The sequence below is a fragment of the Saccopteryx leptura genome, chromosome 1, assembly GCF_036850995.1.
Source record: "Saccopteryx leptura isolate mSacLep1 chromosome 1, mSacLep1_pri_phased_curated, whole genome shotgun sequence".
Taxonomy (NCBI): domain Eukaryota; kingdom Metazoa; phylum Chordata; class Mammalia; order Chiroptera; family Emballonuridae; genus Saccopteryx; species Saccopteryx leptura.
Window position 1 is genome coordinate 52875971 of NC_089503.1, and position 14314 is coordinate 52890284.

General features: G+C 43.8%; 1 protein-coding gene across 3 annotated transcripts in view; it reads right to left on the bottom strand.

Moving 5' to 3' along the window:
- The window catches only part of SYT9 (synaptotagmin 9), a 244015-nt gene extending 232597 nt beyond the window's left edge, over positions 1-11418 (bottom strand). For all 3 annotated transcript variants that reach the window (XM_066366479.1, XM_066366477.1, XM_066366485.1), the window contains exon 1: positions 11047-11418. In XM_066366479.1, the coding sequence (XP_066222576.1) occupies positions 11047-11191 (145 nt within the window). In that variant the 5' untranslated portion in view covers positions 11192-11418. The remainder of the gene's footprint in view (positions 1-11046) is intronic.
- Between the last annotated feature and the right edge of the window lie 2896 nt (positions 11419-14314).

Here is a 14314-nt window from a genome sequence, read left to right on the forward strand (position 1 = left end):
CCCAAGGACAGATCAAGTCAGGGGCATAAACCTCATTTTGGCACACCAGTATAAAGACGATGAATACTCTATTGGGATCATCCCCAAAGATCCCCCCTACAATTTCTGCCTTTAAAAAACAGATAAGAACCCTCAAGACAAAGACCCAGCTGGCTCTCTCTAGGCAGGGGTCCCCAAACTTTTTACACAGAGGGCCAGTTCACTGTCCCTCAGACCATTGGAGGGCCGCCACATACAGTGCTCCTCTCACTGACCACCAATGAAAGAGGTGGCCCTTCCGGAAGTGCAGTGGGGGGCGGGATAAATGGCCTCAGGGGGCTGCATGCGGCCCGCGGGCCGTAGTTTGGGGACGCCTGCCTAGGGCATACCCACACCTCTCTTCCCTCAGGTGTGCATCTTTACCTTTCTCTCCTAAACTCAGGGGTTCCTACAAGACTTGCAATCAGGGGAGTAGCGGACAGTGGCAGCTCGTCATGGCTAACCCCCTGAACCTGTCTCCAAGGACCCCTTTTCTTTGACTTTTCAGTGAGCTAACAGCAATCCCACTTGGCTAACTTCTTTCCTATAACATTCCTAGAGAGCCTCTCTCCTGTTGCTTCTTCTACCCTAAGCTCTTCCTTTGTTTCACTGTCCTCAGGTTTAATAAACATACTCTCAAAATCACGCGAACTTGTGTTGTGAACTCCCCTGCATGAAGTCATGAACCCACACATTATCGGCTGGCCCAAGGCGGACTCTCTCTAGGCCCAGTCGCTTTCTGGTGACAGGCCCCATAACATCAAAAAAGGCAGACTGTGCATATCCACAAATGCAGTGGTTGCAATGCAACTGAACATGTTGCCTTTTTATTATTAACCAGGCAAGGAAGCAAGATGTCACTATTGGCACAGTCTGAAATTAGATCTGAAGCCCAGATGTTTGAAACAGATGACTACACTTGCTAAAGGCAATTTTTACAACTATATGAGGTAATAATACCACTTGCGTTTCAGGGTGACATGATTGGACCTAAATAGGTAATGCCCCTTTCAGTCACTCCAATCTGTCAGAACCTTACCTTGGACAGGAAGAACATCCTAGCCACCCACTTAAGCTTATTTCCCATGAAGAAACAGAAAGGCTCAAGTGTACTCACAGAACTTCCCCTATCCTGAAAGCAGCAGTACTTTGCTGAGAATGGATCCTTTGAGCTCATTATAGTAAACTGTACTTTTTTCAAGTTTTCTGCATCAGAATGTCTAGCCCAAATCCTCTGTGGGACTTTGACAATGGCATACAAGAACTTCCATGATCTGACCAGCATTTACTAGAAACAGACTCATCCCTCAACATTCCCAACACACACTCCACTTACGTTCCCCAAGATCTACTCTCTCATGCCTTAGGATCTCTGTAAATGCCTAGACTGTTCTTCCCACCCACACATTTCAGAAAAAGTGCTCCATCCAAGAATCAACTTCTCTAGGAATCCTCTGCAGACCCACTCAAGTCAGCTAATTAATTCTGTCCTCTTTCTTGCCCTGTATCCAGCACATATCTTGGCCTTCTTGTCTTTATTTTATTCATTGTAGTCAAATTGTTTTATTGCATTCCATAGAAGCAATACCATATCTAATGTATCTCTGAATTGCTGATGCTTAACATAGTACTTGACACTTAAGATGCACACTACAAATATTTTTTAAATTTAACTTTATTTTAATTAGAAAAGAAAGACCATGTCAGTGTGGCTAGAGAAAATGCTACGTAAGTGCTGGGAAGGAAAAGAGGTCAAAAAGAGGGAAGGAGCCCTGGCCAGTGGGCTCAGTGGTAGAGTGTAAGACTAGCATGTGGAAGTCCCAGGTTCGATTCCCAGTCAGGACATACAGAGAAGCAACCCCTCCTCCATCTCTCCCTCTCTGCCTCTCTCTTTTTTTCCCCTTCTGCAGCCATGGCTTGAATGGCTCAAGCATCATCCCAGGTGGATCTCAGTCAGGGTGCTAGTGGGAGTCTGTCTCTCTGCCTCGCTGCCTCCCACATTAAAAAAAAAAAAGAGAGAGAAAGAAAACATAAAGAGAAAAATATCTAAATTATTTAACAACAAATTGTTTTCATATCGCATATAAATAAAGGCAGCAGCGGCCCTGGCCGGTTGGCTCAGCGGTAGAGCGTCGGCCTGGTGTGTGGGGGACCTGGGTTCGATTCCCGGCCAGGGCACATGGGAGAAGCGCCCATTTGCTTCTCCACCCGCCCCCCTCCTTCCTCTCTGTCTCTCTCTTCCCCTCCCACAGCCAAGGCTCCATTGGAGCAAAGATGGCCCAGGCGCTGGGGATGGCTCCTTGGCCTTTGCCCCAGGCGCTGGAGTGGCTCTGGTACCTACGCCCCTGGAGGGGCAGAGCATCGCCCCCTGGTGAGCAGAGCGTTGCCCCTGGTGGGCGTGCCAGGTGGATCCCGGTCGGGCGCATGCGGGAGTCTGTCTGACTGTCTCTCCCCGTTTCCAGCTTCAGAAAAAAAATACAAAAAAAAAAAAAAAAGGCAGCACCTTGCACTGGAAAGAATATTACCATGTATCAGTTTTCATCTCTGCAATTATGGGCAGAAAATGAAAAACTAACTTCTCAACACTGCTCAATTAAAGCTTAACCCCTTCCCCCCAAAATGAATGTTATAATAAATCTCTACATATTTCCCAATGTACCCCTAATTTTTTAAAGGCAATCTAGTTAGTATGATGGATTGATTATAAGCAGAAAACCTGAGTTCATTCACAATACAGTGTTCCTTCTATGAGCCACCTTAACAGAATATTTACATTTTAACTAATGCAAATTGTTAAGAAAAACATTAAGATTCTCAAAAAATAAATTGGCACATGGTAGAGAATAAACAAAAGAAATTTATATGAGGAAATATAAGGAGGTTTAAAATATTAAAAGTATTCAATTCTACCAACAAGCACAAACTGAATAGGCATATGCATGCCCTGTTAATTTAGCAAACTTGATATCACATTATGCCATCTAACACTAGTGGATTTACTGTTGGTATGAGCAGGCCATACATATTACTTAATGGCATTGGTTTACTGGAAAGCAATTTGAGCTCACTGTTGATAATTTATTATTAAGAAATTTTCCCCAAAAGGAGTGGGATACTATAGATATAAAATATTATTTTAATAATAAAAAATAAGAATCTAGAAATGGTAAAAAAATAATTAAATTCAGAAGATGTGTCTATTCTTTGGAGTATGTTGTCATCACTCTAATTGCACAATAGTGATTGTTCATTATGGAAAAACTATAATAATAATTGTTCATTATGGAAAAACTGTAATAATAATAGGAATAGAGGCTAATAATTACTGAGCATTTGTTATGTGCCAAGTACTATGGTATTTCACATGTCTTATGAAATAGGTATTAATAGCAGATTGCCATATTTAGAAAATAAAATAATAATCTTGACCAGGCAGTGGCGCAGTGGATGGAGCATCGAACTAGGACATGGAGGACCCAGGTTCGAAACCCCGAGATTGCTGGCTTGAGTGGGGCTCACTAGCTTGAGCGCAGGGTCACTGGCTTGAGCGCGGGATCATAGACATAACCCCATGGTCACTGGCTTAAGCTCAAGGTCATTGACTTGAGCCCAAGGTTGCTGGCTTGAGCAAGGGGTCACTCACTCTGTGGCAGCCCCCTGGTCAAGGCACATATGAGAAAACAATCAATGAACAAATAGAGACTAAGGAGCCGCAACGAAAAATTGATGCTTCTCATCTCTTTCCCATCCTGCTTGTCTGTCTCTATCTGTCCCTCTCTCTGTCTCTCTGTCATAATATATATATATATATATATATCCATATATATAGGTATAGATATAGATATAGATATCATAGATAGATAGACCTGGCCAGATAGCTCTGTTGGTTAGAACATTGTCCGGAAGTACAGAGGTTGCCAGTTTGATCCCTGGTCAAGCCACATAGCCAGATACAGTAGTAAACCATTAATGTTCCTCTCTCTTTCTCTCTTCCTCTCTCTAAAATCAATCAAAGAAAAAATTTAAATATAAGATGCCTAGTTCAATTTGAATTTCAGATAAATATTATCTGTTTCTTATCTGAAATTCAAATTGAACTGGGCATCCTGTCTTTTATCTGGATATTAGTAAATCTATTTTACTGATGAGAAAACAAGGACAGAGCTTAACTTATCCAGGGATATAGTGCTAATAAATTGTAATAAAATGTCAAGTTTACAAAAAAGTAGAATAGAAAATTTTGTCTATGAATGATTACAGTGAAACATATGCATGCTCACGGACATGGCTGATAGGAAATGTGGACAGCTGATGAAACTACTACCAAAATCCATTCATGAGCATGTACTCTAGGCACTGTACTGCAACAGCCTCCCACTCCCACTTTACAGATGAAGGAAGTGAAGACAAATATTTTGCTCAAGGTCATAAAGCTAGTAAGTGCAGGATCAGATTCTGACTCCAAAGCTCTCACCGATTCCACCTTGTCATTTTGATTTTCTGGGTGAGTTCATTTATTTTTCTTTCAGATGCAGTTCTATCAATGTTGATATAAAAGTTTTCATGTGATAAAATACATGCACAGGATAAATTTTTCAAGGAGATCTTCAAAACCTAGTTGTTGGGAATTGTGTTGGTTTAAAGCCTTTCCTACCACCAACCAACGAAACGCTAAAAAGAAAAATCCATGATGCACTTTAATGGCTGGAATTGTCATTTCATTTAGAAAGTAGAAATACATACTCCAACTTATCCTTTAAAAACTGAGACAGCTCTCCCATTTCTGCCTCTCACTAAGCGCCTCCCCTTTCTCAAACACACCAGCAGGTGTACTTGTTCCTTCAAGGAAATCAGTTAAGAAGGAACTATGAATTTTTTTAAGCCAAACATATGGGAAAGCACATGTGTACACACAAACACCAAAGTGCCAATATTACAATATTGCAGTGAAAGCAATGCCTATCCTCTTTACAGAACAGCGAGTTTCAGGGTGATTTCCCTGAGGTATCAGCTCAATTTTTCCATGAGAGGTTAGCCCACATCAAAAAGTTTGTGCTTTTGATTGTTTATTCCAGAAGAGACTGCCTGTGATGCCTTTACCATAGTTGGCTTTGGTTTTTTCCGCTCGATAATTACCACATGACTAAATCACTCACTAGTCCATGTAGAGAAATCCCACAGAGATGAAAACACACTTGTTTAAATAAAATATTTATGAAGAAGCCCAAAAATGTCACTGAAGCAAATGCAAATTAGATCTTCACATATTATGCATCCAACATGCCACTTATGCCTTAGAAGACTATTTCCTGATTGCAATTAACATTAGTTTTTTTAAATTAATCCCATTGTGCACAGTCACATCAATGTCTGTTCATAAAAATCCAGTATCTTCAGGTTGATTCTCTTTTGACTATCTTTGAAAATGTGAATTAAGGCTAATATGTAATCTTGATGATTCTTTGGAGAAATTTCCTTATAAACTATATTTAGTTATTATTTTATATGTAGATTTTATAATGACTTATTTCACTCTAATTCAATATAATGTGATACTAGTAAAGTTTTCACATTGTGGCCCCTTATTGAAATAGTAGTTGGACATGATTTTTCTCAATTTATTCTTTTTCCTCCCTAATTGAGTAAAAATTGGTATATTTTCATGATAACTTCAAAGAGCCAGCAAAATAAAAGTTTAGGGTAATAATATCAAAAGAAAGTGAAAAGAATCAGTTGATTTGGGTAGTAACAATGCAAGGGTAACAGTCAAAACCCCTTACATTTGATACCATCTTTCCTAATTCTGCAAGAAAGGAATGTGAGCTGAGCAGTCCGGTGGATTCATTCCCCACTTAATGGTCATCACAGTCGTCCCCCACCTGGCCACACACTTGAATCAGTTGAAGAACTCAAAAAATACTGCTGCTAGCTCCAGAGATTCTGATTTAATGTTTCAATTTTTTGTTTGCTTCTTTGTTTGTTTGTTAAAGCTCCCTAAATCATTCCTAATGTTGAAAACCACTGGTCTAGAAAAATGTTTTCCTGAACAGGGTTCAAATCTACCTCAAAAGAGAAGTCATCAATGATGTGTCATAAGGCCCTGCTTCACACCCTACCTAGGTGAAGCTGAAATGAAGAAAAGTCTCTAGAAATATGAAATTAGAATGCCAGTGGAAAACCAGTATCTTGAATAATTTTAAAAACTCAAATATTTCTTATCATTCAAATTCATATAATTCAAAAGTTCATAACCAAAAACAGCTGAATCCAGAAAACTGTATAGAATTTAACCTACCTTTAGAGATTAAATCCAATACAGAAGTACAGAATAGAGAAAGGTCTTAAGATGGCTCTGATGAAAAACACCTAGGGAATTTTCATTGACAATAACCCTACGTTCTTAGTATATGTGATGTGTTTACCTAAGATGCTAATTTGACTTAGATTCAACTCTTTTTTTAAATGGAATCCATGGCCGTGGGCTAGTGTAGCTCTCTCAGCTTCAGTATATTCATATACACCAATCTTCTAGCAATGCTCTTCAAACTTCAATGTTCGCATTATTCACCTGAGGCTCCTATTAATACACAGAATCCTATGCAGTAGGTCCGGGGTGAGGCCTGAGAGTGTGCATTTCTATAAGCTCCCAGATGCTGCTGATGGTGCTGGTCCACAGAGGAATACTTTGAGCAGCAAGGCCTTAGAAGACATTATGAGGATTAAATTAAATGACTTACATAAAACACTTGGTGCAGACATGCTGGCATTCTACAGAAGAAAAGACTTCTGAAGAAAATAATAAAACATGGTGAACACCTAGAAATCCCACGATCCAATCAATCTTCTTTTCTTTTCCAGATATGGAATTAAGCTGAGAAAAGTTAAAATTGCTACTTCCTAATAGACCACAGTGTATAATGAGAAGAGACTTGTGTTTTGTTTTGTTTTTTTATGGCAACAAGTACAATCAAGATCAATGAATGGAAGTTAAAGACAGATTTTCATTCCATACAAGGAAAACCCTTTTAACAATAAATTCTGTCCTTTAATCAACTGGCTCTCTTTAGGAGAGAGAATGAAGTCCCCAGCTACAAATATAAGCACAGACCAATTGATGATGCTAAAGAAGATAAGTTTCAGGTCACTGTTGAACTATCTAAAAGACATCATTCAATAAGTTTTCTTTTTTCTTTTCTTTTCTTTTCTCTTCTCTTCTTTTCTTTTCTTTCTCTCTTTCTCTCTCTCTCCCCTCTTTCCCTTCCCCCCTCCTCTCCTCTCCTTTCCTTTTTTAGAAAAACAAAGAGAGATGGGAGGAAGGGAGAGAGATGAGAAGCATCAACTAGCAGTGGCAGCACTTTAATTAGTTGTTCAATGATAGCTTCTCACACCTGCCTTGATAGTACAGTGGGCGGGGACTCCAGCTGAGCCAACGACCCCTTGCTCAAGCCAGCGACCTTGGGATCATGTTGATGATTCCACGCTCAAGCCAGCGACCCCGCACTTAAGCTGGTGAGCCTGAGCTCATGCCAGCAACCTCGGAGTTTCATACTTGGGATCTCAGGGTCCCAGGTGGACTTTCTCTCCACTGCACCGCCACTGGTCACACATAAGTACAATTTAAAATAAAGAAAACAGTAACTTCCTTATTTTCCTCTTCATTCCAACTTTACTGCCCCTAAAGTCTTCTATGTAGTAAATTGAGATGTTTAAGTCAAAAAACTTTGGAGTCATCCTTAACTTCTGTTCTCTCACTCCTCATATACATTCCATCAACAAATTCTAATGTTGGACCTTCAAACAGTGTCCATAATGCAATTACTTCTCATCACTTCCATTAAAATTACCCTGGTCCAATCCATTATCTTCCCCATCTGGATTACTACAATAGTCTCTTAACAAATTTCTCTGTCTTCAGCCATGATCTTCCACAGTATTTTCTCAACATAACAGTCAGTGTTTACCACTTCTCTGCTCAACCCCTTCTGATGTTTTCACATCTCATTCAGGGTAAAAAGCCAAAGGCCATATAATAGTTTAGAAGGCCCTACATGATCTTCCCCCTCGAACTCTTGATCAGATATCTTGTTATTCTCCATCTTTTTCACTCTATTTCAGATGCCCTTGAACTTACTGTTCCTTGAATCGCATTAAGGACACTTTTACCTCAGGATCTTTGCACTTGCTCTTCTCCATGAGATTTGCAAGTTTCTATCCCACATTGCCAATACAGGGTGGGGCAACAACCTAAGGAGACCAAACAAAAGCATTCTAATTGCTTTCTATGGAGAAAAAGTGCTCACACTTATCTTAAAGGTCAGCACAGTACTCTCTATAGTTTGTACCATGAAGGACTGGGTAAATTAAGGAAGATATGGTGAAATACTCCCACATCAGAGCACTGTAACTACCTGGGCAAAGAATCACCCTTCTGATGCCCACTGTTCTGCAACCCAGGCTTATGCCACCTCTAACAAAATGAACGAACATCCTAGATTCAATGTCACTCTACTGTCCACGGGAATTACACGTTTTCTCCTTTTAAAACCAAAGTTTCTGGATTGAGTTTGAGAAAACCTAGCCACTACTAGTAGCCATGGGTGAACAATAATAGATAGAAAAAGTTGAAGCGTGACATCCAGGTGGATTCCTTTATAGAAAAGGAAGTCATGCATTCAGAGAGACAACTCTCTCTAGGCACTCGTGCTAGGGTTGCTGCGCAAGTGGTGGGTCTGATTCACACTGCACAACGTCGGAGGCACCATCCACAGCGTGTGTGGTGCAGCTCCTCCAGCCACTCAGCTTTCAGGGCTCAGAAATTAAAGCTACTCTTGGCCTGTACAATCAAATGGCTTCAGAGAGATGGAGATAAATGCATCTGATGTAAGAATTAATGTAGGCAAAAAAAAAAGAAAGAAAGAAAGAAAGAAAGGGGAAAGTGATGAAAAATTCTGGCCAGAGTCGAAGTGCCTTGAAAGAGAGGGTGCATTCTGTCAGCTTCAGCCTCAGTTCTTCTCATCTTGCACTCACAGTCCCCCCCAACTCCTTCAAAAGCAAGGTACCTCCTGACACAAACCCACAATCCTGAGGGCCTTGCCTCAAAACCCCCGTGCCCTAGTTTAAGAAAGCAGAGGAGTGCTTTCAGGAACTCACAGAGCAGTCAGGCCAAGAAATCCGATTAGTGTTCCATAAGGAGCCTCTCTGTGACTTTTTCTCAAGGGCCGCCCAGTGTAGGCGCTGAGGAAAACCAAAGAGCATGGGATCCAGTTCAGGGATTTAGAAAGAACAGAGGCATAAAATCGGCCAAAAAGATGTTAAACATGCCACTCAGCAAGAGACCTCACCAATCTTCTCTTGTACAAATGCCAGACAACTGCTTATGGGGGTAACAATGGGAACTTGTGGCACAAAGACAAGGAAGTGGGACATATCAACATTAATATACATACTTGCTTTGGATGAAGCATGCTAACTAATTTTCTTGTTCCTGCTGCTAAAGACAGAATTGTCCCCACTTAGGACATCATCCTGGGCCATAGGTCACGAAATGAGGCACACTCGCTCACGTCACATTCAGCAACAAGCCACACAAGGCTGGACACTAAAACTATGGGGCATCATTTGGGATCAACAGTATTTCTCAACTTAATTTTCCACTTTGAGTAACATATTAGTGATCATTCTTAAACTTAACATAACCACAGGCAACGAGGAACAATAGTCTTTCTTTTTTTCAATAGAAAAAAAGGCCTTTGAAAAGGGAAAAAATCCATTGTAAAATTTAACAGGTGAATTCTTTGCACCCTATAGATTCATTGTGAACATACTATCAAGAAAATGCTATTTGAGTCAGGCTCACTGTGTATCTCTTTATGAATCAAATGATTCTCTAACTTATCCTTTGGGTAAAGGGGTTTTTATGTAATAGATCGGCTTAAAATGAGGTAAATTCGTGTTGATAATTTGCACAGCAATAGCTCATTTCCAATATTTATACACATGAATATGAGAGGAAAAGACATTTTTCACCCCATCTTTAACCATCAATCCAACCACAATACACTTTTTAAAAAAATACTTGGACTGAAAGAATATTCGAAAAAATTAATTTCTCCAGGTCAGTAGAATCTCAGGTAAAAATTTAGAAAGAATGTGTCTTCCAGTAACCAGTAGTGCATGAGAAGACAGACGTGGGAGACCCAGGGCCCTTGGGAAAAGCAAACAACTCCACCAAAACGCCCTCCTCCAACCTTAATTGGTCAAATGCCAAAATAAATGAACTTTCCAAAGTTAGGAGCTTCGCAACTTTCACTAGATATAAAACTGCAGATGCACAAGCCTAGACCGGCGAGCCCAGCGACCCCGGTGTGCCCAGCGGTGACAGCTGGTTCTGCCAGGCCCAGGCCGCCTCCACGCCAAGGGACCGCAGGGAATGGGCTCAGGCCCGGCTGCCCAGGACCCGGGGCTCCCTGTGCCCGGCCCAACGCTGGAGCCCGCCCCGCCCTTCTCACCCCAGACCAAGAAAGGGAATTGAGAGCTCGGGCGCGAGGATGGGGAGCGCCCAGAAAAATTCTGTCGCAGCTCGGAGCAGTCACCAACTCCCAACTTCCCGGAGTTTTTCCTCCGGCCCCGTTCCCCCTCCCACGCCTCCTCAGGCCGCCGCGGCCTCCCCACGTCCTGAGCGCACAGCCGGGGAAGTGGAGCGCGGAGCTGTGAGCTCGGGAGCTGCCCACCGGAGCCCGAGCGTTGGCAGCTCAGGTGGCGGGCGTGGTCCCCCCAACCCTGCCTCAGCCCCCGCCCCCTCCGTCCCCCCGGACTCGGCCTCCGCGCAGCAGCCTTCACCGGGGTCCCCGCCCGGTTCCAGCATCAGGCCCCGGCGCGCTGGTCCCTGATCCCCCCCCCCCCAGCTCGGTGGCAAACTGCCCCCCGTTCCCAGCAGTCCGCGTCGCTCTTCTGCCTCAGGCCCCAGCGCGGCCCCAACTCCCAGTCCAGGGCCCTCCGGTCGCGCCGGGCAGGGGTAGCGGCACTCACCTGGGTCGCGGAGCCGGGGTCTGGAGCGGTCCCGCAGGTGGTAGATGAAATCTTGGCAGCTGTCGTGCTCCAGGGCCCCACGGGCACAGAGCTCGGCCAGCAGCTGCAGCGCCTGGTGACAGAGCGCGTCCCTGGCCCCGGGCATCGCCCCCCCGCATCCTCGGACCGCGCCGGGCAGGCGGGCGCGGGAGACAGCCCTCCGCCTGCCAGCTCAGAGCCGCCGCCTCCGGGCCGTCCGCGTTCGCCGCCAGGAACCCGCCGAGGAACCGCGCGACCCTCAAGCCCGGCTGGCCCGGCCTCCCACCGGTTGCATGCAGCTCTTCGCCAGCCAGCCGGCGGTTCTGTTGGGCTTTCTCTCTTTCCCTTCCGGCCCCTCCGTCCCTCCCCCGGCACCAGGAGAGGCGGCGCCGCACAGCCCAGCGCGCCCCGCTCCTAGCGCTCCGCCCGCTCCTCGCGGCCGCCCGGGGCGGGGCCGGGTCAGCGGAGCGCGCCGCCAAGTAGGATCTCCGTAGCCCCTGCTTGGGCACCAGCCGGGAGCCCGGGTCGCTCGCCGGCTCCTAGAGGAGCGCGGAACTCGTTTCCGTACCTCGCGCTCAGAGCGGTCGCGCCCAGGCTTGGAGAGAGTGAGCTGGTGCGCGCTGCCGGGGCTCTCGCCACCGCACCCCTCCGACTTGATGCCGCTTGTGGCATCAAGCACATTTTGGGGTGCGTTGCTGAGAAGGTGTAATCTGAGCCACACCCGCCGGATGGGTGAGCAGAGAGTGCCGGTTTCAAACTTGAAAAGCGCCCCTTGTCCATAAAACACCGGCCTAAGGGTGCTAGATGTCCAAATGTGGGGTTTGGGACCAAGCTTCACCAAGGGCAGGACCTTTTCTACCATCCGGTGATTGGAGGCTCTCAGATCAGAATTTAGGTAAAATAAATAGCATCTGATAAAGACAACTGGGGCTTACCTGGAGCTTCGTAGATCCTTGCTGGTTTTTAAGCAACTGATTGGAAATCCGAGTATTGCCAACGTGTTTCTAGCACCCAACAAAGAAGAGTATCTCAGAATTTGGGGTGTTTGGAAGGGAACGCAGGGCACCTCTTACCCACTCACTTCTTCAGTCTTTCAGGTAATACGCCCAGAAATAACTAGAATATTGAGTTCTTTTGTTTGTGTGTGCCGGGAACTGTGCCACAAACCTTTTAGATATATAATCTCATTTAATTCCCTCGATAGCCCAACAAGGTCTGTATAACTGTTATACCCGTTTTACCAAAGAAAAACTTGAGACTCAGAAAAATGTCATCTGCCACCCAAGTTCATATATGGGGAGGCAACATAACCTTTTTTTTTTTTTTTTTTTTTGGCTTTTACATATGATTGTCCAGATTAAGAGTAGACTCTCTACAACTGGTATTCTTAGCCATAAAGTTGTATTGTTGCTAGAACATCTCATAGCTAATCATGTTGTGTAGAAAGGTAATTCAGGATGCCATAAAGTGTTCACAGAACAGACAAGCTTTGAAATTCAAGCTGTGAAGGTGCTAGGACCTGAGGATCTTCTATTGCAACAATTTTCAAACTTTTAATCTCAGGGCACACATAACTACTTACTAAAATTCTGCAGCACACCAAAAAGTATTTTTTTGCCACCTGACAAAAAAATATAGGTATAATTTTGATTCATTCACAGTGGACGGTTATTGTTGTGTTGACTATTGTCATTTTTTTTTTTTTTTTTTTGTATTTTTCTGAAGCTGGAAACAGGGAGAGACAGACAGACTCCCGCATGCGCCCGACCGGGATCCACCCGGCACGCCCACCAGGGGGCGATGCTCTGCCCCTCTGGGGCTTCGCTCTGTTGCGACCAGAGCCACTCCAGCGCCTGGGGCAGAGGCCAAGGAGCCATCCCCAGCGCCCGGCCATCTTTGCTCCAGTGGAGCCTCACTGCAGGAGGGGAAGAGAAAGACAGAGAGGAAAGGAGAGGGGGAGGGGTGGAGAAGCAGATGGGCGCTTCTCCTGTGTGCCCTGGCCGGGAATCGAACCCAGGACTTCTGCACGCCAGGCCGACGCTCTACCACTGAGCCAACTGGCCAGGGCCAACTATTGTCATTTTTTATTTAACAATCCAAGGCAAAACTAGTCAGGTATTGCATGTTTTAAAAATTCTTGCAGCACACTGTTTGAAAATTGCTATTCTATTGGTATAACAGAGAAAATGCAGAGTTGTAAAGGTAAAGATAACTCCAAAGAGTGTGAAAAAGTAAGCAGGCTCTCTGCTGGTCCTTGAAAGGAGGAAAGGACATTTGAGGTGGAGGGGGATCAGAGAGAGTGTGGTGCTAGGGCTGGCGTAGTAATGGCGGGAAGGAGCTGTGTTAAAGCATGTAGACGTCTCACACTGATGCGACTATGTCAAAGGGGAACTGAAAACAATAAGAAATTAGTTTGAGCGACAACATGGATAGACCTAGAAGTCAGATAGATAAAGGTAAATACCACATGATTTCACTTGTATATAGAAATGAACAAACAAACTAAATAGACTTATAGATACAGAGAACACGTCCTAGCCAGAGAGCTCAGTTGGTTAGATCATCAGCTGGAAGCACAGAGGTTGCTGGTTCGATCTCCAGTTAGGGTACATACAAGAACAGATTCATGTTCCTGTCTCTGTCTCTCTTCCACCCTCTCTTACTAAAATCAATTTAAAGAGATAAAGAGAACAGCAAACTTATGTTTGCCAAAGGGGTGGGGCTGGGAAGTGAAGGAGTGGATGAAAAAGTGAAAAAGAATAAGAGGTATCAACTTCCAGTTGTAAAATAAATAAATCATGGAAATATAATGTACAGTATAAGGAATCTAGTCCATAATATTGTAATAACTTTGTAGGGTGACAGATGGTTACTAGACTTACCATGGTGATCACATTTCAAGGCATAAAAATCTATAATCACTATGTAGTATACCTGAAACTAATATTGTATGTCAACTATAATTTTAATAAAGAAAAAAATTACTTTGATAAATCAGTCAAGATATGATGAGGGCCTAGGTCAGGCTAATAATGGCAGTGGCTGATTTCCAGAAACATCCAAATTGGAAAAACGTTTCAAATGTTACCGGACAAGATTGTGACCAAGGGAATGAGAAAGAAGACAAGGAAGTTTCAAATACTGACCTGGGTCATATGTGGGTGGTAGTCCCCAGTTACACCTTGAATTGCATGCATTGAATTTAGGAGGGGAGTCAACAAACTCACTGCTACCAATTTAATGCCAACAG